Source organism: Lampris incognitus, chromosome 1 (assembly GCF_029633865.1).
Source record: "Lampris incognitus isolate fLamInc1 chromosome 1, fLamInc1.hap2, whole genome shotgun sequence".
NCBI classification, from domain to species: domain Eukaryota; kingdom Metazoa; phylum Chordata; class Actinopteri; order Lampriformes; family Lampridae; genus Lampris; species Lampris incognitus.
In genome coordinates, this window is record NC_079211.1 from 94,009,187 (window position 1) to 94,034,306 (window position 25,120).

At 47.2% G+C, this 25,120-nt stretch overlaps 1 protein-coding gene across 1 annotated transcript in view; it reads left to right on the forward strand.

Annotated features, from left to right (window-relative positions):
- Positions 1–9,342: 9,342 nt before the first annotated feature.
- grid2 (glutamate receptor, ionotropic, delta 2) overlaps positions 9,343–25,120 on the forward strand; it is a 1,051,241-nt gene continuing 1,035,463 nt past the window's right edge. The window contains exon 1 of the mRNA XM_056283554.1: positions 9,343–9,430. Coding sequence (XP_056139529.1) covers positions 9,343–9,430 — 88 coding nt within the window. The remainder of the gene's footprint in view (positions 9,431–25,120) is intronic.

A 25,120-nucleotide genomic window follows, 5' to 3' on the forward strand; every position in this document is an offset into this window, starting at 1 on the left:
CCCTCTCTCCACCCCTCTCTCCACCCCACCCCCTCAACCCGTTCTCTCTATCTTTCCCTCTCTTTCTCGGGGGACAGAGAGAATAAAGGGATTTCATTTCATGGCTCTCTTCAGAGAGCTCCGGGTAAGTCTGCACACTTGATGGAGAGATGAATCCATTACCAATTAAAGACAGCGCATGTAGGGGAACAGGGGTCTAGACTCAAGTATGTGGCGTGTGTCCACGCACACAAAGACGCACACGGTGCGGACATCATCCTCCTTTATTTTTGACACAGCACAGGCCAATTCTGCCCCCCCCCCAACCCCGAGGAATTAGAAACCCTCAAATGTAAAGTGGGCTTATGGCCAAAAATGTGACCAAAAACTCTTCAAGCCCTCTTCTGCCATGGTGTTTCTTCTTCTTCTCGCCATCCCGTGTGTGATCTCTCTCCCCTCCTCTGTTCTCCCCTCCTCTGTTCTCCCCTCCTCTTGTCTCCTCCTCATCGCCTCCATTCAGAGATAAGGAAAACTCTTCGATTGAGTTTGTTTGAGTGTATCAATTATTCACTCGGGCTATGTTTAGCACACCTTGTGTGTGCGTGTGTGTGCGTGTGTGTGTGTGTGTGTGTGGGTGTGTGTGTGTGTGTGTGTTGGTGTGAGTGTGTGTGTGTGTGTGGGTGTGTTGGTGTGTGTGTGTGTGTGTGTGTGTGTGTTGGTGTGTTTGTGTGCTAATGCTGTGGTTAGATTTACGGTGTCTGGGAATAAGGCTGTCTCAGGGAGGTAGTGCGATGTTGTCTGGAGGTGTTTAGATTCAGCCCCGTGACATCCTTCTCCATCACATTAGGTTGCCATTAGCAGTATAAAACCAGGGCCTGGTGGGCAAGTGGGGTGTATCTAAAATATTGCTAAATAAACAAAAAAATGTAGAGGATAAAAAAAGATGCATCCAATTATGTGCAGACTGGTGGTAATGGGAGGTGTTGCTGGCGGTGGTGAACTATGAGCCGGTCCTGGTCATTCTGCCGGGCTTATTAGTCCATACGGCCTTCGCTGACGTAGGAAGAACAGCTGCCCGATTCCATGGCTTTGAAAGTGCCAAATAATGATTCACTCCAAGATACACTTGATACCTCTTATGTAGCGAGGAGCACCGCCTAACGTGATGGCTCCTCCTGCAAGGGCCAGATAACTCCTCAGCCCAAGTACACCATTCACATCCCTCCGCTAAACGGATGACGAGGGCCGGCGATCTACTTTTGTAGAGGAAGCACACCGGGGGGAGGGGGGGTGCTCCGGTCTGATACAAACAGCTCTGAAACGTTTCAACTCTGGTCTTCATACACAGGAAAGAACAACTGAGGACTTGACTCACTTCATGATCACACACACACACACACACACACACACACACACACACACACACACACACACACACACACACACACACACACACACACACACGGTCTCCCCCCACTGCTCGCCCCCCCCCCCCAGCTTGGTATTATAAACTGTATTTGTGCTGCTGGCGGTCATTTGAAAATATCTGTTGGAACGTCATCCCTGTAATTGCTGTCTGGTCTTTTGTCTGAGAGCAAGTTAACGCACACACACACACACACACACACACACACACACACACACACACACACACACACACACACACACACACACACACGAAGGCACACTTGTTGGGTTTTGTGTTGTTTAGTTTATAAGGCAGTGATTTTGGCTTTTAGTGCCCTGCCACTTAACAGCTGCACTGGTGAGAGAGAGACAGAGGCATAGTTGCCTGACACTAAAAAGAATTCTTTTTAGTGTCAGTGTTTTTAGTGTGTTAATTAACACACACACACACACATGCACACACAAGCATCTACACATACTGACAAAGACCTACATCTACTTATAACGCCCCCTCCACACACACACACACACCCACAAACACACACACGCACACATGTCCACGCAAAAGCATTTACACATACTGATAAAGATTTACAGATACCTGTAATCCCACACACACATGCACATGCATGCACACACACACACACACACACACACACAAGCGTCTACACATACTGACAAAGACCTACATCTACCTATAACCCCCCCACATACACACTCACACACGCACACACACTCAGACAGTGTCCTTGAGAAGTAGTGACAGCAGCAAGCATGCATACTAACAAGTCCCACAGCTCACACCTGAATCACTCTTTTTACCTCACTCTCTGTGAGATGCAAGTGTGTGTGTGTGTGTGTGTGTGTGTGCGTGTGCAAGTGCCCATGTTTCAGTCTCCGTGTGTCCATACGTGTGAGTGTTTATGTGTGTCTTCGGCTTTTTTTCCACTTATACCCATTTATACCCTCTGTATCCCCCAGATTAAATCTCAACCCACACACACACACACACACACACACACACACACACACACAGCTGGCCACCGCCTCCCGTCCAAGGTGACCCCTCAACAAGCACACGCGACAGTCAGGGAGATGGTCACAGCCTACAGCAGTCGCCATGCTGGGGGGGCACCATGGAGAGCGTAGCACGCAGCCACGCATCTTTGTTGTTAATGTTGCTAATTGTGTTTGCGTTGAGAGCTTTACTCCACCACCGCCGCTGCCGCCACATTCAGTCGTGCAGTGACAAGCGACATTTAGACTGGGAAATCTGCATGTAACCCAGCAAAGGCTTTCAGGGCCCCACACTGCAACTGCACAGCACTGGCCTTTGCCATCTGGTGAACGGGACATTTATATAGTCCTGACAAATTCTGAGACGACGTCGTGTGCATAATTTACATCCTTCAAGACGGAGTTGAATGCTTCATAATATTATGTTTAGATGATTAAGGCCGCAGAGTCGTGCACAGAACTGGGCCCTCGTCGGCGGGTCTGACGGCTTGCTGCATGACGAGGAGCTCTGCACAGGTAGGTGGAGAAAGCAAGGGCGTCCAGCGCCATGGGTCAGTACTAACCTGCTCCCACGAGCAGGTGTATGGTGGCGTGCTCAGTATTTCCCTCCCATCTAAAGCTGAGGATCAACCTCTTTGGATTAATGTGCTTTCTGCCAAAATCTTTGTCTTAATGGTAGGGTGAGATGACGCCAAGCAGAGAGTGAGTCCACACTTCATAACGTGTATCATGGGACACCTCCGCCGTGTCCACACGGCCACATGGCTGTATGGCGGGGGTGACAGAATCTGCTTGCTGAAGGCATTTTCATGAGCGCCTTGGATAGTCTTTTAATGGCCCCTGGAGAGACGGGTTCATATTCACAATTTAACATTGAAGAGAAGAAAAAATAAATGTAAATTCTGTCAGATTTCTTCATGGGCTTCTTGAAGACAGAGGTCATTTCTGACTCAAGCCTGTCAGATTGTTGTTTGCACAGACCGGATGAGAAGTGGCTCCGTGTCTACAGCGGTAATCCACCTTGAACTTGTTCCTTGGCAGGATGGGAAAGTCTATTTTTGGGTCCCCCCCCCTTTTTTTTTCTTCTTCCAGGTGGCCCTGGATCTGTTGTAGGTCCCTCCTCTCTTTAATTATCACACCCGGTAGGGCCTCATCACACTTTCACCCGTGTTCATCTCTCTGTCGCTCAGTCTACTCCCCCCCCCCCATTCAATCTATCCCCTCCACTCAATCTACACCCCACCCCCCCATTCAATCTTCCCCCCTTGCCCTCATTTTTTTGGTCTCTTCATCATCAAGCACAATCTGCGTCATCACTTTATTACACATCTCCTCCAATTAGAGGTTTTAATGAATCGTGACGTCACACTGGTGACACAGGAAGTCAGCAAGTTAATGCAGCATGACAGACAACTGGACCTATCAGCCCCTCACTGTGTGTGTGTGTGTGTGTGTGTGTGTGTGTGTGTGTGTGTGTGTGTGTGTGTGTGTGTGTGTGTGTGTGTGTGTGTGTGTGTGTGTGTGTGTTTAAAAGCGACAGGGAGACAAAGGAGGAGGAGGGGTAATCTCTTTTCATCCTGTGCCGATGGTCCAATATTTCAGGAAGTAAGTCAGCATTTTTTTCTTTCTTTTTCATTTGTCTAAACGGTCAGAATCGGAAGAGCCGGGAATAAAGCGTGGTCTCTGGTGCCGACAACGGACGGCTGGGGAGTGAAGTGCTCCACCAGCCTGCAAAGATTGCTTCGGGGGGTGCAACTAGGTGTGGAGCCTCTTTTGCCCCAGTAGTCTTCCTCTCCGGATTAATCCTATAGTATGTCCTCGCCGAGACAAACGGATATGCTTTGAGAGGAAGGCGGGAAGTTTGGGAGTAGGGGAGCGGGGGCGGGTTGGGGGATTATACTGCCGCTGTAATCTGAAAACCAAGTTCTGGTTGTGATGTTTTCCTCGTTTGCACTTGAATTAAAGGTTTCCGTGGGCCGTCACAGGCCGGAGTAAGTGTCCTCCCCGCACTTCTTCTCTTCAAGAGGCCCACTAGGACAAAGCAATGAAAACGTGGCCTCTCTGGACGCTACAGTCTAACACCGGCTGCACACCCCACTACATCTCTTGAACGCTGCAGGGGTTGTAGGCTCACCGCACACCCACCTGCTAGGCGGTGTGCACAGCCTGCTTAACTCTGACTACACCACTGATAGAGGACTTGCTGTTCAGGATCAAACCCTGTATCTAGCCCGGTGGGGTGGGGAGGGGGGGTTATTCACCTCCCCCTGTCACGTTTTGCTCTTTCTCCTGGGAGGTTTCTAAAAGTGCTGCGGGCGCACACTAAGGGACACCTCTCTCTCGTCGTCTTTGCTCGGCATGTGTGGTGCGGGTGTTGTTTAGCATGGCAGACGACCAGCCAAGGTCTTAACCGTACTGAAAACTTCACAGGAAGCAGGGGGAAAGAAACCCCCGCCCCACACACACACACACACACATTTTGTCACAGGGTATTTCATTAAGATGGGGATGAAGCGCAGAGAGTGTTCATAGCAGATCACCGCTGATGACTAGATATGATTTAATGCTGGTTTATTGACAGTTTTCATCAACTCGTCGTTTCAGTTTAAGCACGCCTCTAAACCGTTTTGTGCAGCTTTATATTTCGTTGAAAAGTACATTAGCGTGTGGGTCTAACGCGCCCGCTTGAGGCGGGGCGGAGTTTGGCTAGCTGGCTTCGAAACAGAGGATGGAAGGTGGTGTGTGTGTGTGTGTGTGTGTGTGTGTGTGTGTGTGTACATACACACAGGGTGTTGTGATGCGTCTAGTGCAGCAGTGTGTAGTTGGAGGGAAGGTGCATGTGTTCTTCCAACCCGCTTGTGTCCTTCCTGCCCTTAGCTTGCTGCCGCTGGCTAGCCTTTGTGGCGAATAGGGAAGCGTCCTAGCGTGTAAGCCTTCCCTTGCCAGTACATAGCCTCTCCTTCACCAAGACTCCTGCCAGGCCTCCCCGTGGCCACACATGGTAACTGGGGTCTTGTGGCCCCAGGCTAACTTGGCAGGGGATCTCGGAGCAGCAGTGGGCCCCAGAGATATGGTGTGCAGGCCCACCCTGGTGGACATGCCCTGGCACCTATCAACCACTGCCCCGCTGCCTTGTGGGTGAGTCTGGGAAGACATAAGGCTAAGGGAGCTCACCCCAACAGAAAAGCAAGCTGTGGCGGCACGCTTTGAGGTGGTTTCCGAAAAACTGGATTTCCGGCAGCCCCCTGCAGTTGTGTGGAGGTGCCGGTCGTCTAGGGATCCCCCTTGCCATCGGAACCATCTCCCCTACAATCAAGTCATGTGGCGTTGGGAGAAGCGCACCCCCCATGCCACTTTAAAAACCATCTCTGCGCAGGTATCTTCTGCTATCTGAGTCCTCAAAGGACCCACAAATAGAAGAAGATGGTCATCATCGGGCACGATGGACAACCAGCAAGCAAGCAAGTGTGTGTGTGCGCGCACACTCCATAGAAGCAGTACGGTCCATGATGTAGCACCCTCATAAAGGGACAGGAGTTGATAGCAGATCTGGCATTCAGAAAGGCTTTGAAACAGTTACGCAGTTTAATCGTTACAATCCAGGACACACTTCAGACCTTCACTACATCTCTGCAAACCCGCGGGTTTCCTGACGACAAGAACCCCGTAGTTCAGCTGGGAAAAAACTTCTGCCAACTTTTAAGCGGTGGACTCTGTATGCTGATGGCCCTCCACTGTTTGCCAAGAGTAATTGTCCATGGTATTGCGTAAAGCTTGACATTACGATATGAAAATGACACCCCCCCACCCCACCTCCCGCTCCAAAAATCAAGTCAGGTCGAAGCCGTTTCACAATGAACTCTCCATCATATTACAGATTTTTAAATCAATGGCAGATGCCTCAAGCTTTTTTTCCCCTCTTTTCCCTTTGAAAATTGTATATTTTAGTTTGCAGAGTTGTGAATAAATGTTCTTTTTACCTCAACTCCTACATGACCTTGTGGTTATTTGCAGAGTGCACGTTGATAGCCGTTTCACATGTAGGACGCTGGTCGTTTCCAACCTTTTATCTCACTTTCGTTGTCTCAAAATGTTTGTTGACTGCCGTGAAAGCGTTCCCAGTCATCTGTTCCTCGTCCCCAGAAGAGATGCTCCCTTCAAAGTGGAGAAATAAACCAATCAAGAGAGAGCCAATATCGCCCGCGACAGCGGAGGCCCCTTTCGCCTCTCTCAGCTGTATCACTGTCAACCTAATTCTTTATTCCTTGAATGCCTACAAACAGTCATGATAGTCCAAAACACTCAGTCCTGCTAATCCCTAATCCAGGGCCTGAGACAGATTAAGAACAAGCCTGGGTACTCCGGTCCCTCTGAGGCTGGTGAGAAAGGATAAAGGACTGGATTCATAGATGGGAAGGATGGATGCATGATGGATGGATGAGGGGTGGTGAGGGGAGGTGGGGAACAGGGGTTGATGGATGCAGGAATGGGTGGGAGCGATGAAAGCAGCTGCATGGGTGATTTGAGTGGGGATACAGTGCTATTTTAGGGGAAACTATCCATAGGTTTAGGGATCATTTCAAAGGCAGTAACCCTCCAGCTGCCTATCCCAGCCCATTTGTGATATTTAGTTTTGAGAAGAAGAAAAAAAACAACCCAGAATTTAAACGGCTGCACTGCCGGATGGATAATTTCATGGCTGGAAAATGCATGTATCTTTTCCAACAATCTGACAATGGGGCTGCACCACAGTGTAAAGTCCCAGTGCACCACAGCTTTGTGGTTGGCCTACTAAAAGGGGAGGGAGGGCCTTTCTTCCCAAAAGTGGCAATTTTTAGTCTGAGCACAAGATACCTTATGCAAGTGAGTGTGACCCACTATGGCTATGATTACTTATACTTAATTACTAAGTGGAAGGATTTTCCAAATGATGAACATGTCCTGCTTTCAGGCAAAGGTAACTGCTGCTTGGGTTTCACTCATCACACTGTAGGTGGACTTTTTGGACCTTTTACTTTTTGAGGTAGTTACCCCCCCCCACACACACACATACCACCTCCTCAATATGAGTCAATAGACTTATGTAAGTGATCATCAAGTGTCCCGACATAAAACCTGTACCAGTTTTGGGAGGTAGAATGGGGCTACATATAGATGGATGGATGGATGGATAGGGTGTCATGGATGGATAGGGTGTCATGGATGGATAAGGTGCCGATGATTTGGGCAAAAGAGCCACATGAGCTAAGGTTTGCTGATTATCCATCCATCCATCCATCCATCAATCCATCCATCCATCCATCCATCCATCCATCCATCCATCCATCCATCCATCCATCCATCCATCCATCCATCCATCCATCCATCCATCTCTCTCTGTCTCTCGCTCCCCCGCCCCTCCGACCCCCCAACTACCAGCATCCCAACCCGCGCCTTCTTTCGCGCATCTCTCTCTCTCTCTCTCTCTCTCTCTCTCTCTCTCTCTCTCTCTCTCTCTCTCTCTCTCTCTCTCTCTCTGTCTGTCTCTCTCTCTCTCTCCCCAAGGTAATTCCATTCTAGACAGTCGATGCTGCTCCTCTCTTCGCTCTGTAGTTGCAGCTTCTCCCTCTTTTTTCTCCCGGGTGTCCTCTCCCTCCCTCCCCCTCTCTCGCGCGCTCCCTCCCTCTATCTCTCTCTCTCTCTCTCTCTCCCTCCCTCTCTCTCTCTAAGGTAATTCCATTCTAGACAGTCGATGCTGCTCCTCTCTTCGCTCTGTAGTAGTCGTCGCTTCTCTCCCTCCCTCCCTCTCTCGCGCTCTCTCTCTCTCTCGCGCGCTCTCTCTCTCTCCTTCCCTCTCTCTCTCGCGCGCTCTCTCTCTCTCTCTCTGTCCCTCCTTCTCTCCCAAACGGGCACGAACAAGGCAAGCCTCCGTCTCTCCACACCTGCTACAGGCTACAGACGCATGTGCCTCCGCAAGCATCCAGGGTGACCGTTACCGCGGACCGTGCCCCTCTGAAGCGGCGCAGAGAACGAGCGGTCTCCGGCTCTGAGCCGCCTTCCCCTCCGTCGCGGGTCCCCCCCGCCCCCCCCCCGTCTGCGCGCCGAGGAGAGAGCCTAACTACGGAATATGGGACTATCTTTTCCCGCCGCGTTTTGACGTTTTTCTTTTGGCAAGAGCACCGGCGGTATTTAAGAAGAGAGAAGAAAAGAGATTTACAGCTCGGCCGCAGCAGTTAAGAGAGACCTCCCCTCCCCCCCGGTGGGAAGATGGAAGTTTGGGTCGCTCTCCTGGCCCGCTAAGGCTGCTGCTGCTGCTGGAGCTGGAGAAACGCGTCGCCGGGTCCGAGCGGCAGGAATCACGACTGAGTCTCTGGCAGGACCTGCGCATCGCCGCCGCCGTTACAATATAATAGAGGGAGTGTTTTTTCTCCTTCTTCTTCTTCTTCCCACCCCTCCTCCTCCTCCCCGCCGAGCGGCGATCAAATTGTTTCGCCGGTGAGTTCGCAGCCCTGCGCGGAGCGACGGAATCCGGCTTGACGCGTCGGCGTTTGGATGCGGTTGCTCTGCGGCTCTCCCTGCGCTCGCGCACTACGCTGTAACGCCGGAGCATCCCGACCGGGGGGTCCCCCGCTGGAACCGCCACCTGGAAATCGCTACTTGGTTTTTTTTTGAGGGGGGGGTCCGCTTTTTTTTCTCTTCTTCTTCTTCTACACGCAACAGAGAAACAGCCTTCGTTTCACCCACCGACGTATCGCAGGAGATTTTCTCTTGCTTGACCATCACCCGTCCCGGGATTTTACATACTAAATACCCCCCTCCCTCCCTCCCCCTCCCTCTCTCTCTCGCCGAGGGATCGTTGGCTTTTCTTGGCGTTTCTCTCTTTCTTCTTCTTCTTCTTCTTCTTCTTCTTCTTCTTCTTCTTCCAAGGGGAAATTGTATTGGGACACCAGCGGAGGCAACATGAAAGTTGTTTCGGCTCTGTTGCTCTTCGCCGTCGTCTGGAGTCAGGAGTGGGAGCCGGCGCGCTCGGATTCAATCATCCACATCGGTAAGTTGCTGCGCCTTCCCCTCGCCAACTCACCGCCCCGGCGAGGCTCCGCGCGCGCCCTCGCGCCCGCCTATAGGGAGCGGAGAGGTTTCCGCCGTGGCCCCTCCGAAATCACCAACTCACACAGCAAACGCAGGCAAACCCCCCCCCCTCCCCCCGTTCCCCGTGCTGGCCATTGTCTCCTCGGACGCCGCTTCATCTTTGCTATCATCGCAAAATGGTATTTGAAGTAGCTTATTCTCACCACCAACCCCCTCCCCCGACACGATAAAGACGAGGCATCTGTTCCGTTATGCGCAATTGTGCGCACACATGAAGTTGGCGGCTGTGTTGTTTGGTGGGGGGGGGGCGTGATATAACGTCTCCCAGCTGACAGATAGACGGTTGATTCCAGGCAGCCTTGCTTGCGGAGATGTGCTGTGATTTTAACGAGACCCCACCGGTCAAAGGTGAACACAAAAAAAAATGTCAAAATGCCAAATGCATGTTAAGTGTGGACAAGACTGTGTGGCCTGGGAAGGTGGGTGCACAGTACCAAATGTTGCATCTGTCGGAGAAAACTTGACCGTCGAAGCCCCTCCCGTGTCCCAGTCTGTGGGTGCACCGACGACGGGGGAAAACAGGTGGTTTGCATGGGAGCGACGCTGCTCTCGGCGGCAGGAGGGTAAAACCCTTGAACGGGGTAAAAATGCAACTTTCCTAAAGGGGCGTCCGCGCAATTGTGTCCACAGTAGCGCTCGTTCAAGCCTGCATTCTGCCTCGTGAACCCTCTCCAGCCTTCCGCCACCATCCGCCGAGTGCAGCGCTATTACGCTGAGTGAGGTTTCCACATCAGGGACTGTCGCCCGTTCCTGGAGGCAAATTGCGGCAGCTCCCCTTGCTTCGTCAGTAAGCCGCGCTCCGCATGGAGGAAGTAAGGACGGATAGAGAGAGCCTGGAGGAGACAGACAGAGAGAGAGAGAGAGAGAGAAAAGGCGAGCGTGTCGCGCTTGCGTGTGTGTGTGCGTGCGCGCGCGCATGTGCGTGTGTGTTGGGGTGGGGTGGGGGCTGACGCTTGAGAGCATGTCTTTCAGGATGAGGACGCGAGGTGGTAGTGGGCACACGTAGTTCTTAGAGGGCTCAATGGCTGGGAATGGGCGTCAGACCCGAGTGCGCAGGTTACTGTACTGTAGGTGTGTCAGAGTGCATGCACGCACACGCACGCACACACACACACACACTATAGCACACACGACGGACAACGTTAGAGCATGGGGCTACCAACTGCATTATATCGTTGCAAAGACTTAGCTTACAAAACGCCTTCCTAGTTAGACGATCGCCAGCTGATTTACGGAACTGACAGCGGGCCAAATTCTCCAATTGGCAGGCAGCGGCAGCCGCATGCAGATTGCTTCGAGCTGGATCGTCTCTGGTTCTTTCCTGGGCTGCAAACCAAGGCAATGCTTCATATTACGGAATCCCGGACCTATGACAACGCTTAGAGCAAATGAATATAGGCTTTACATAGGCCAAGTACACGACACATCTGTCATCCGGGTCTCGGACACTCTGGGTGACGTATCAAACCCATTGCGGCGCATTCCAGGTCCTCAACGGAAAACGGAACTCAACACGTTCAAGAGAAGGCAGCTATATTAAGTTTCAGATAATCTGATTTTGTAAAGGTTTCTAAAATCTCATAATATTGTTGGACGTTTTTACACCAGTTTCCCCCCCCTCTACAGGCCAACTGGGTTCTCATTAATCTGAAGGCAGACTATCCTATGAACTATAAAATAAGCAGGTATACAGGCAAGGCCATGGTTGCCAACAGTGGCATAGCCACAAAAAAAAAAAAAATGTAAACTACTAATAAGACACGTTAGCCCCCTAGCTAAAGCCGAGCGGTTAGTGACGTCGCCTTGTGGCGCAGTACACCTCGTATCGAATCCCGCGCCGGGCAAGAAAATAACCGGTTACATTGGTGGCAGCGGTGGGATCCGGAAGTGTGCAGATGCTCAGAAGTCTCTTCGGAGCGCGGGAATAACAAAGCGCGAGGGCGCGCTTCCGGGGAGGATGACGATTGTAAACTACCAATAAGACACGTTAGCCCCCTAGCTAATGGGTCTGACCCTTTAGCGGAGCGGTTAGTGATGTCGCCTTGTGGTTCAGCCCGTATCGAATCCCGCACCGGGCAAGAAAATAACCCGTTACATAAATAAATAAAAAAATCCCTCGTCCTTTTTTAAAACCCCTCCTTGTCCTTGAATCCGCAAAAAAAGGTGTATACGTGACGTTACTGCTAACGTTATTTCCTTCGTTGTCAAGTCTGTCCGCCATCAAGCTCTCCTCCCTAGTTGCGAACATTATTTTCCCAATTGAAATTAGTTGAAGGCCGTAGATGGGTCAGTGCGCCTGCCAATCAAAAGTATCAACCAATCAACGGCGCGCTGCTAATCTAGCTAGCGGCGGCTATCGTCACCGAGAAAGAAAACGTGAGTTTGACCAAATGAACAAAAATCCTCCTCCAAAAAAAAAGAGAAGGAGCTCCTTTCCATCGGGTTGAACTAAAGATCTGCTATCAGTAAGACTGATAGCAGAAGCTTCGGCCCAACTGAAGAGACGATACTGTGGCGAATTCTACTAGCGTTTCCGCTCCGAGGGTCATTCACATATTACCCACAATGCAACTGGGCTGTCGCCGTTTTGGTTATGTTGTGGGATATGGAACATGTTAAAAACGGACACATCTGTTACAGACAGCGGCGATGTGGTGGAAGGTAATGGGGACGTTATGAGAGAAGTTGTATTAGATAACATGCTACTTCCCACCATGAGGGTAAAGAGTAGGCAAACAGATAGGGTCGCTTCGGTGGCCATGGAAAGGGGGTGGAGCTAAGGCCCATACACATGTGTCTGTTCTGACTTGTCAAAGAAGTCTATTATTTAACCACGTCATAATACTGTAAAGATTAGCATATCATTAATGACCACAAAAACCCAGGACGCAGCTATGCGCCATCGGGTGAGTGCATTTATATATATATATATATATATATATATATATATATATAGGTATTGTGGTGACCCACATCTATATAACAAGAGACATTCACCTAAGAGGACGGTGTACCTTTAAGGGAAGAGGCGAGGGGTCAGATAATGCACTTCCGCTTCCGGTTGACAGTTGAGTTCAGTGTCGTTGTCGAATGTATGACATGCTAAGTTGGAGCTAGTAAACTACCTCGACTACGTCTACTCTCACGTCTCCTGTCTCGTTGTTTTCTAACTCCACAATATATAATATATATCTTCTTTTTTCCTTCTTCTAATTTTCATACTTTTTTATAGCGGTATCAGCAAAAACTAGCACAGAAATGTATGGTTTGCAAGCCGGATGCAGGCTAACTTGGTCAGCTTTTTTCTTCTTGACATGTCGGCTGAGTCTATTTCCCGGTGCGCTGGTTAACTGGGTCAACGTTTTTGGGTGCCAAAGCAACGGTGTGTGGAATATATTGTTGTTGGCTCCTTTTAAATTGGCAAACTGTATCTGGGTTTGTGAATTTTATTTTCGGAATCAGATAACACTGATGACTGTGTTGCATTTACTTATGTAGGATAATTGGAGATACCGCTGCACGGTTCTACCAAAAGCCATAGATTAGTGCTTCCACTCAGCACAATCACAGACGCCGTACCCCATTACCTATCATCCCAGCAATAGTACCACATTTTGAGTTAGTACTGCTACCAATCTATTTGTCATTTTGTATGCCCCCCCCCCCCGTGTATATCAGTGACAGGCAAAATATGTAGACACTAGAAGAACCCCGCTACAATGTAGCGGTTTGGTTATCCATCCGTCTAAATCTCCCTCTTCATCCTGCCAGCTAACCGCCTTCCCCCTGCCCCTAACCCCCCCCCACTCCAACTCCCTCCCCCCAAATGCTCAGAATAATCTGAAATGTCGAGAAAAGTGTTTTTTTTAGCTATTTTTAGAAAATGCATATTTTGCATAATTATAATTATTTTAATGTTCTGCTATTTTTTACAGGTGCCCCTGATCATCCCCAATACCCTCCAAAAAGAGTCAAGGCCCCAAGTGCTTTAGTTTGGCCGTTTATAGACTCTCACACAGACACACACCACACACCAGACCCACACTGTGAAAATACAGGAGTGGATAAACGAATAGAAATGTTGGACCGTATCTGACCAGTCTCTGCCAGTAATGTCTAGAACTAGCCTAGCTTTCAGTTCACCTTTCAAATCCATCAAATGTTTTCAGGGGTATGTTCAGGGACATGGATAAGGAGTAACACATGTTGTCCATTTTTTGACACTGTCGTGAAAAAAAAACAAAAAACAAAACAGGCCGTTGAATGGTGTCCAATTAGTAGAGAAGACAGTGAGGGTGGTATTTAATTTACTGGCTGTCTGGATTTGTTCCTGGTTACTTGCTACTCTACAAGCAGAACATTATTAGGCGCTTATTTTGTTTTCTTCTTCCTAGATAAACATTTGGGTGTCTGTGTGTAGGCGCATCCATGTGCCTTTATGTCTGTTTTGTGTGTTTTTCCTTGGATACAGAAGCAGTGGGTGGTTTGAGTTTGTACAATTTTCAGTCATTGTTTTTTTTTCTTTTTCTCACCTCACCTCTTCACTAATCAATAGTTCATTTCCCTGCTAGCTGCAAGTACTTTGAATCACAGCAAAAGGTTATCGCTCCAAAAACAACACCGCTTTCCCTCATTCTGCCTCCCTACCTCACCCCTCACCCATCCCTCCCCACTTTCCCTTCCTCAGCACACATTGGAAATGCCAGACAAGCTAGTGAATCGTTGCTGGCAAAGCAAGTGCAGAAAAGGGCATTAAGTTTTTTAATTATTACTTTCAAAACTCAGGGCTGCGGTGTTTAGGCTGGTGGACTTTCAAACAGAGCAAACAAGGGTGGGGCTAGGCTCGCTGGCTTCTGCATTTTAGAATTTTGGATAGTCCATATTTTTAGCGGACATAACCTCCTGTGACCTGTACGTTATGAGCACCTTCCTCTGCATGCGACCACATGTGTGTATGTCATATTGAGTTAGGACTGTGGAGGGAAAGAAATAAAAGTACTATATCCAGCGCCCACATCAGTTTGACATGTCAGAAGTAATCCCTCTTTAATCTCTTTGTTGCTGCCAAAGATGGAATGGGAGAGAGCCAGAGACCGAGGTGGAGGGATGCGTTATCAAAGACAGAATGGAGGGAAAGGAAAGAAAGAGCGAAAATGAAAGACGGAGAGAATGTGGGGTGTACAGAGAGAGCGAGGGAGAGAAAGAGAGAAAGAACAAATTGGACTATGTTATGTCATCATCTACCGTTACTAACAATCTGTACTGATGTCCTCCCAGCATTTACTCTTGGTGTTGCTATGCCGTTGATCTTTGCGGCAGTGACCAGCAGGCGTTTTCATCTTGCACTGTGCCGGTATTAAATGTGATTGAGTCGCTGGTGTGCTGGCACTGCTGCCTTGCCCCTGTTCCCCTCTCTCTCTCTGTCTCTCTGTCTCTCTCTCTCTTTTTCTTTCTCTCTCACTTAGCATGCGGAAGGAAGGGGGTGTGTGGGGTGGCCTGCGTATCTCTAGCCTCTGACTGCATCGTGCACTGCATGGCAATGGCCCCCTGATTTATTAGGGCTGTTGGTATGGATTTTGCATGTCCGAGAGAGAGAGAGACAGTAAACGAGTGTGGGTGAGAGAGTTGGTGAGACAAGGGAGTGTGTCTGTGCCCGCACACTCTTGATGAGGTCTATTCAGAATGTCACCATGATTTATGCAGTCGGATTAAGTCCACCCTTCAAAGTCCACCCCCCCCCTTAGATTTTAGCCATTTTGCCTCTTAAAGATGATGCATCATAATGAGGGGTAGAAGTCAGTGAGTAAACCAGCTTGTCTACAGTCTCTCTAATAGACACTGGTGCATACTTGGTTTTTTTCCTCTCTCCGTCTCTCTCTCTCTCTCTCTCTCTTTCCCCATCGCTCCCCGTCTTCCTCTGCCTGTTTTTTCCCCCACACGGCCATTCTGACACCAATCACTGAGGAATCACATTGAATCTCTCCTGGCCATACTTTAATAGTATTAATGCTTGGTCTCTGCCTAGAGATTAACATCATTCATAGTTGTTCACACAATTCAAATGCCAAGGTCATGGATGTCACAAAATGATTAAACTTGATATGAGATAGGTACTAGAGGTAAGGTAACACAATCTCTTTTCCTCATGCAGACAGAGACTACAATTTCCTCTGCTATTTAGGCATTCTTATAGGTTTGCTCCCAGCCAAAAGTAGTTGCAAAATAAAAACTAGAAAAATGTTTTCGAGCACTGGATAAAAACAACACTAGCGGCGTATTCAATCGTTAATGCACATGTCAGCCAGGTCTTTCTCCTTAAAAAATGTTAGTTTTAGTGTCTTCAAGAAACCACGGCTCTACATTTTTGCAATTTTTTTTTGTGGGCATCATAGGCAGGAGGTGTTAGTTGACTTCTGGACCAAGTAAGTCATGCAGTTGGCGTTGCATTCTGAACTAGTTTTCACATACAATCTAACAGTAATATGATATAATCCTTTACGGTGGGACTAGCCTCAATCAGTCTTTACGCCCCATCCTTTGGTCAAAGTGAAACTATGAATTGGCCTCATTTATCTTGCATTACACCAGCGGAGTTGCAAATGATACCTTTTGAATAAATGTAATGGCGAATATTTCATAGGAACGTTAGAAATTGCTGAGTGCTTATACAAGTTGGCAGGCGTGGTTCTTTGACTCATCAAGTTTAGTCCTGACATTTTAGTGAAATATTGACAAATTAGACCCATTATACCAAGCTCACTTAAAGAAGGCTGTGTGCCACTCTCCGCAAGCAACAATGTAGGGCTAATGAGAGGCATAGATTCGCAGAGGTGAGACAGGAAAGATGATTACTGAGAGATTTTTAACCTACCCACAAGCATGCATTGCTGTTATGGACATTTCAAAAGGCTTGTTTTTTCCTTTTAGTACGGGACGCAGGATGGGGATTCCAATACATTGATGAGTTACTTAACCAGTTGGAGGACTCACTGACTGATGTGTGTGTGTGTGTGTGTGTGTGTGTGTGTGTGTGTGTGTGTGTGTGTGTGTGTGTGTGTGTGTGTGTGTGTGTGTGTGTGTTTATGCTATGACCCCTGTTGAGAGTGACCATTAAAGAAACAAACTGTTTCTCACATGGTTTGATCAAATGAAACATGAGACTAACTACAAAAGTAACAAATCTTTTACATATATCCAGAGGCAAAACGTCGTGTTATTATATCACATATTAACGTTTACCCACAACTTGAGTCATGTCATAAAACAGGTGAAATGTCTTGTCAGTTGATATAAATATGGTGAGGCAAGGTTATTTTATCAGCCTTGCAATTTGGAGGACCTTCTTAAACGAAATGCTCCAATATTGGTACACACAGCATCCCTAATGAAACACAGCACAACAGAATACAATCACAACCATAAAAGAAGTCTTAGATCTGAGCCTTAAACATCTCAAGTGATTTACCAGTTGATTTTTACATCAACCAAAATATTAAATAATTAAAAAAAAACTTTAAAAATGTCACATTTTCATTCCTGTGGCTCTAACAGAATTTTAGAGCCATATTCTAGCCCCGGTGCCAAGTGCAGCGTAAGTGTCTTTGCTCGTGTCACACCAACGCAGTTGTCATTTTCCCGCCCAGCGCCCATATTGTTTAAATAGCCAATGTAATCGCGCCCATCTGAGCTCCCGTGGGCATGTTGGTCTTAGAGCCGTGTCTCCTCCAAAAAGCAAGCATGGGAAACAGAAAAGTGAAGCCACACTTGCCGTTAGCCAGTGCTTTCGTTGAAACCAAGTAACACAAACCTACAAGTTTGTCATTCGCCCTTTTGTGTTAGTTGAACATCGTTTGGCCGTCGTGTCTCCAGTCTGCTCACTTCCAATTTTTCCTCCAAAGACATCAGAGAAAATGGACGATAAGTCGAATAATCCACCTTGTTCATGCTAACGCCAGTGCTCACCTAACTCTACCCACTCTCGCACAAGTAGTGCCCCACTGTACTGTTACGCTGTACGTCCGCTGTCATTGGTCAAAGGTCAGCGGCCTGAGGGCTGAATGAATTTAGCCCAAATGATCAGCAAATCAAGGGGGCGTGCCACAATGCCTGTCACTCATTATGAAGACGAATATAAACCGATGCTACTGTGTTTGGGCTCTAAAAAAAATAGCCCATTTAGATATATCTTGTTACTGTGTATTTCTTGACTCTTTGGTGCTGTTGCTATTCTAGGTTCCACCCAAATTTAAAACAGTCTGTCAAAGGTTTTTTTTTAACAATAATTTCCTTATCTTTATTGTAAAAGATAAGGAGGGCTTAGCCCTGTTAAGCCATTTATACCAGCAGTCCCTGATCAAAATGGGCTTTGGTGTAGTCCTGCTGCTCCCATAGATGGTCTGCTCACGTGGCACGCCCTTTCACGTCGCGCACAAGCAGATCCGTTTCCGAAAACCCTTCATTTCCTCAACTTGGCGAGTCCACCATTTAAATAGCAATGCGCCAAGGTGCAAGCGCGCCTGGCTTTTAAAGGGAATGGCAGATGACACACTGATTTGTTAAATTCATGTTACGCCCAAAATACACCTATGCTGAATCAAGAGACTAAGTACGACCCCTTTGTGCCCTGCACCTTATTTTGTGCTCAGGTTATGCGCCATCTAACCAGCAAAAGTAGATTGGGTCATGCCCCAAATGCACTTGTGTAGTGCGCTTTAGATCGTGCATCATAGATCGTTTAAATAGGGCCCCTTGTCTTTGCTTACATGATGAAACAATGTGGGCTTAGTATTTGAAAAAACCCGTTCCACCCACGCTATGGCCAGTAACAGTGAAGCTGACGACTCTAATCCCTGCGATTCAACACGGATAGTATGACCTGCATATAATTTTAATCAAACTGGAGTCTGGTTTTAATACACATGAGGATACGCGCTCTGCATTTGTTTTTGTTTGTGTGTGTGTGTGTGTGTGCACAAGTGAGGTAATTTCTCAACATTAGGGAGAGCAAGTGGGTGGGAGAGGAAAAAGTAGTGTTGCCCGTTGACTCCCAGCTTAGTCAAGATTACGAGGGAGCGTGTGAGCAGGCGAGTCAGGGGAAGGAAATGAATAAGGAGCGGCGGAGGGTGGAAAGGTATTCTGTGTCCAAGAGGGTGTGAGAGACAGAGAGCTTTCTGTTATTTCAAGACAGAGAAGAGGATAGAGAGCCAGAAAAAAGGAGATAGGCAAGCGATGAAGAGGCCCGAAAGCGGGAGAGAGGAAGGTAGAGGGAGATATTTGTCCTTGTGTTGACTGGTTGGCAGTTGGCTTTGGTTTTATTCCAGTCTTTTCCATGGAGAAGGAATTCTAAACATCCCAGTGTGTCTGAATGGCTGTTCCTGCCTGTTATTGTTTACCAATTTCACAGATGTCAACACAACTTCCTCTTGAAATCTATCAGCTACTGTGTGTGTGTGTGTGTGTGTGTGTGTGTGTGTGTGTGTGTGTGTGTGTGTGTGTGCGCGCGCGGGTGTTTGCATGTGTGTGCGTGCATGTGTATATAATTGTGTGTGTGTGTGTGTGTGTGTGTGTGTGTGTGTGTGGGTGTGTGTGTGTGCGGGTGTTTGCATGTGTGTGCGTGCATGTGTATATAATTTTGTGTGTGTGTGTGTGTGTGTGTGTGCGGGTGTCTGTATGTGTGTGTGTGTGTGTGTGTGTGTGCATGCTTGATTGCACATGCATGTCTGTGTAAAGCTGGTTGTTTGCCTGTGGGAATGCACAGGTGTGAGGATGGGAGTACCGCAAGCCGCGTGTAAGCACGGGCATGTTTAATGTGCTCGCATTTCTACCAAATGGCATGAGATTTATTTTTGTGTCATCAAAAAAAAAAGAAAAGATGAATCCCTTAAAGAATTGTGAGACACCACAAAATGTTACTATAAAAGAAAAAACGTACAACAAATTTAAGGTCGGATAGTACCCGTATTTCTAAATTTCCAGGTATTCCACAATCAACACAGTGCATTGTTCGACAATGAACAACCATAAATCATAATTCAACACGTAATCGTCAAAAACAAGCCTTGTCTTCTCCCCATCTGCCAACCAAATCACTTCAGTTGCATTTGTCCTGTGAAGTAATTCTGTGAGCAGATCATGATAAAATAGCCCGTGCAACATGTCTTACACCACTGAACCCCTTTCAATGTGCCGGGGCAAAATACCAGAATGTAACCGAGTACAGTTTGACCTTTGCTCTTTCGAAAAGACAGCTGAACATACTCGTCCTCCTCTGAAAGACAGATAGCACAGTTCGGCTTTGTAATCCGTCCATTGCATCCCTTTTACTTTGTACTCGTTCATCATTTTTTTTCCTTTTAAGGTATTCATATCCCCCTTACTTTTGTGTTTGAGTACAAAGTCTGAGTCACATTGACCGAAGGTGTCAGTCATCTCCCCTGCCCGTGTGCCTGCACAGACAGCCCACTGAGATCTTTCTTTACCTTTCCCCAATTAGGCGTGTCAAGCCCCCCCGAGTCTGATCATGTCACCATTGCAGTGTTTCTGACCCGTGTCATCTCTGATGGCTCACACTGGCACACACTTGTGGACTCCTAGGAAAAAATAAACGAGCCTTTAATTAATATTTTCATTTTTAATGTATACCTTGAAGCTCTGTGTGTGTGAGTGTGTGTGTGTGTATGTGTGTACATGTTTTGCTATCCTTGTGCGGACCAAATGTCTGCACAAGGAAAAGGGTCTATTTTAGGGTTAGGAGTTGGTTTTAGGGGTACGGTCAGAATTAGGGTTAGGTTAGGGTAAGGGTTAGGGTTAGGCATGTAGTTTGCGTGGGTAAGGTTAGGGTTACGGGCTAGGAAATGAATGTAGTCAACGAGGGGTCCGCACAAGGATAGTGAAACACGACTGTGTGTGTGTGTGTGTGTGTGTGTGTGTGTGTGTGTGTGTGTGTGTGTGTGTGTGAGTTTGTTTATGTGTGATGGTGATAGGAAGGGGGTTAAGGCAGCACATTTTGAAACCCTTCATATCTTTTGAGTTATGTATGTAGGGGTGTTGAGAGATGCGCTTGTCCATGTTTTTCCTCCACCATGGGGATGTAGCACCAAGTGGTCATATTTTATTTTTGTGCTTTGTGACTGTGCATGTGTGAACATAATTCACTGTGATGCAACCGTGCACCATTGGTCTGTATGATGTGTGTGTGTGTGTTTATGTGCTTATTTGTTTATGTATGTATGTATGTATGTATGTATGTATGTATGTATGTATGTATGTATGTATGTATGTATGTATGTATGTATGTATGTATGTATAATGTTTGAAAGAGAAAGATGTTTGAAATTAGATGGGCATCATTTGGTGTGTGTGTGTGGGGGGGGGGGGGGGGCTTAGACCAGGCCATACAGACTGATAGAGAAGGAGAGACGGATACGGAGACAGAAAGATGGAGATTGAGAGAAAGAGGGTTGATGAAATGAAGAACCTGTGGCCTACACCATTCTCTGTGTGTGTGTGTGTGTGTGTGTGTGTGTGTGTGTGTGTGTGTGTGTGTGTGTGTGTGTGTGTGTGTGTGTGTGTGTGTGTTTATGTGTCCACGTGTGCATGCCCATGTTTGTGAGCCCGAGCTGGGATGACAGGTAGATGTGAGAAGAAGCACGATCGCTTGTTGAAGACTGACAGCAGACATAGCTTAGAAGAGAGCAGAGCCCTGCCGAGGGTGGTTTGTCTGGCAACGGCACTCTCTGATGCAGGTCAGGAAGGCCGGATGGCTTGAGAAGAACTTCTACAACATGGGTCCATGTCCTTGGATGATTGTGGAGAGTTGTGATTGTATGCACAAACATGCGCACCCTTACGCAACCGCATACTCAAATGCAGTCAAACATCTGAGGACAAGGGTCTATGTAGTTCACCCAGACAAAGGTGGTGAACTGAGATGCTCTGTGGAGATGCCTCAAATGTGGAGATGCCTCAAACTGCACCACCGTGCCACTTCGAGCCACGGTGGCCCAGTGGTTAGCGCCGTCACCTCACAGCAAGAAGGTCCTGGGTTCAAACCCCGTGGTTATCCAACCCTGGGGGTCATCCCAGATCGTCCTCTGTGTGGAGTTTACATGTTGTCTGCAGTGGGTTTGCTCCGGTTTCCCGCACCATCAAAAGCACGTGCATGTGAGAGTTAATACTCCTGTCCGTGCCCCTGACCGGGGCAATGGAGAGAAGAAGTGGATTTGGTCCCCGTGCGCTGCACAGCGGCTGCCCACTGCTCCTAGCTACACAGCCAGGATGGGGTAAATGCAGAGCATGAATAAAATTAATAAAGTATATCAAAATAATTAAAAACAAAATTTTTTTAGACAGTTACAAGCACACATACATTCTCTACGAAAGAGAAAACACGGTAGTATGAGAAGTGTGCATGGCTTGGTGCGTTTCAAAATAATTTCAGTTTTGATTATCGAGGGAGATGTACATCCAGCATTCTTTGGGACAACATTAAACAATGAGCTGCATGAATAGTTCATGAATTAATGCACTATCCTCATAAACACGTGTATCAGTAAACACTAGTGAAATCTGTACGATGACACATGATTAAACGTATTGCTTAAAATGACAAAATTTAGTCATATAGTCAGCTGTGTTGTTTGGGATGAAATATATTTATTCAACTTCATTCGTTTAATTGAATACCTTGGCGTCCCTTTGTTTTGATTGGTGACTGAATGTCAGTTGTGTGCTTATGTTCAGCTGGGTATGCAGGGTTCATCATGGTATTTGTCAGTTATTATGCAGAAAAAGGCCATAATACAAATATGCTGAGCCAACAGTGAATGGTGGTGCAGTGAGATTCTTTGTATTCTTATGCAATGAGCCTTCTAAATGGAATGGGGAGAGTTGGTGTGCAGTGGGTCTATATAATCATGCTAATGAGCGGCACTTCAAAGGGAAGCAGATTTTCCTGCTAACGACTGAGGGCTAGTTGATTGTCATATTTCCATGCCTGGCTTGGTTTGTGTGTGTGTGAGTGCATGTTTGTATGTTTGCAGGTGTGTGAGTGTGCGTGTGTGGTCAGGGTTCATATGTATGGTTTACTCTGTATAGTTTTACATTTGAATGGATATGGCCAGCTGCCCTCTTCCGTCCCTCTCTCTATGTGTCTGTCTGACACTTTCTGTCCCTCTTTCCATCTTTGCCATGGCCTTTACTCTTTCTGCCCCTTTCATTTCCTCCTCTCCCCCTTTTCATATTCTCATTCTCTTTCTCTTTGTCTCTGCTGACCCAAACACTGTTTTGGCGGTAAAGCAATCTATTGAATGTTTTACTAGAGCACAAAGCACACAGGAGGCATGCACACATGTCACATATAGGTATGTGTGTGAAATGCTGCCTGTACTGGAATGTTTGTCCACGTTTGTTATCCTCCAAAGTATGTGTTTGTGTGAAGGGATGCACACAGGCATGTGTGTCTGTGTGCCTGTGCACGCAAGTGTAAAGCTTCCGTCGTTGATTCGCTCGCATGACTTTCTCTCCTCTGCATCATTACTCTTCAAGCCAACCCTTGGCTGGCTGCTTTTCATAGCACCATAAAATGCACAAAGTATGTTGCCGGCAAGCACCTTTGAGGACACACACACACACACACACACACACATCGATGGCATTCTTTTTTAAATGAAAAGCATTCCCTTTATAGTCTCGTGTCGCTTCGCTCATGTTTAAATCATTCATTGAGCAGCGAGGGTGGATGGGCATGCTTCTGTGCCACGTACGACCTTTGAAATACAGATGCCGAGGCCATTGTCTGTCACTGCTTGGGTTAAGGTCATGGCTCACATTGTCATGATTTCTGATGAAGCTTACGTTTTGTGTCTTTCGTCTTTTGTGTCTTGACCTGGACCCCTACCCCCTCTGCAGTCACACGTACTCACGCCCACTGTCACCCTGTTTTAACCTTCCACCGTGTGCTAATTTAGCATAGCAAATGTGTGCTGTGATTAAAAAAAGATGTCATTCTACTCGGCAGTGGCTGATGTATTGTTGCCATAACGAAGGCCACATTTAGACTGCTTGGTATAAGTGACACAAATCTTTTTTTTCTTCTTCTTTTTACTCACAAGGCACGGATCGGATATGTATTATGACTGTGTAAACAGGAAAAAAACAACAACTTGGAATCAGATATTTTCAGATTTGACTTTGACCACATTCATATCCATCCATCCACTTTCCAAGCCGCTTATCCTAATTAGGACTGTGGGATGCTGGAGCCTATGCCAGCATTCATTGGGTGGAAGGCAGGGAAACACCCTTGACAGGTCGTCAGCCCATTGCAGGACAGACACATTCACACCTAGGGACAATTAATATGGCCGATTCACCTGACCCACATGTCTTTGGACTGTGGGAAGAAACCGGAGCCCCTGGAGGAAGCCCACACAGACACGGGTAGAACATGCAAACCCCACACAGAGGACGACCCGGGACGACCCCCAAGGTTGGACAACCCCGGGGTTCGAACCCAGGAGCTTCTTGCTGTGAGGCAACAGCATTAACCACTGGGCCACCATGCCGCCTATTCATATGTGAAAGTAAAGCACATTCATACATGGAAGTAAATCGGATAGGAATCTGATATCTGCCAATGCGACTTTCACGTAACCACGCAGATCAGACTTTTCAGGTCTTTGTGAATTGCACATAATTCAAAATGTAACACTCTCACACTCTTTAATACAATTTTATTGATGTCCGGCACACTAGTGGTTGTTCACTTCCACATCGGTGACCATACTCTCTTTGCATGTTGTTTCAAGTGCAAATCAAAGAGTTATGGTGCAAGCACAGGAATCTGATATGGGTCACTTTTAAAAGTAGATACAAACAGTCGGTCAAAACAAATTTTGCGATAGGCAAAATATTGGAACTTGGCATGAAGATGTGCAGTGTAAATGTAGCTTTAGTTATTTGGTGAGGAGTGAGGTAACATGCTGTGTAGACACGTCTATTACCCACTGATGGAGAAAAATGAGCTGGATTAATTGGTGTCGTCCTGTTGACTGTTCATTGGTAGGTGACATAGTTATTGGAAGAATTAATGGAACTGGTTGAATTTAGTTTGCATTGTTCTAGTTTATGTTCCCTTTTATGTGAAACTGTATTGCTGAAAGTACCTCCAACTTGTCTGTTAGAGCCCTACTTGCAGTCAAATTGGGTATTTTCTACTTCCTCAAGGACTGGGAGTGTGTGTGTGTGTGTGTGTGTGTGTGTGTGTGTGTGTGTGTGTGTGTGTGTGCGTGTGTGTGTGTGTAAGTGTGTAAGAGGGTGTTTGTGAAAGTTTCGTTTCTTCTTGACCTGATCCCAAGTGAATAACCTCTGTGCTAGCTGTCAGTCATACCCATGTCTTATGCCTTCTTTACTGCCTACCGCTTTCCATCCCCATGCTCATTCTGTGACCTGTTCCCTTTCTCTCTCTCTGTTCATTTCAGTTTCATTTTCACTTTCTCCCCCCTCTTTCTCTGTTTTTACATTTTCTTATTCATTCTTTGTCAATTATTCTCTGTCATTCTTACCTGCTTGCATCCTCCTTTCTCTCTCT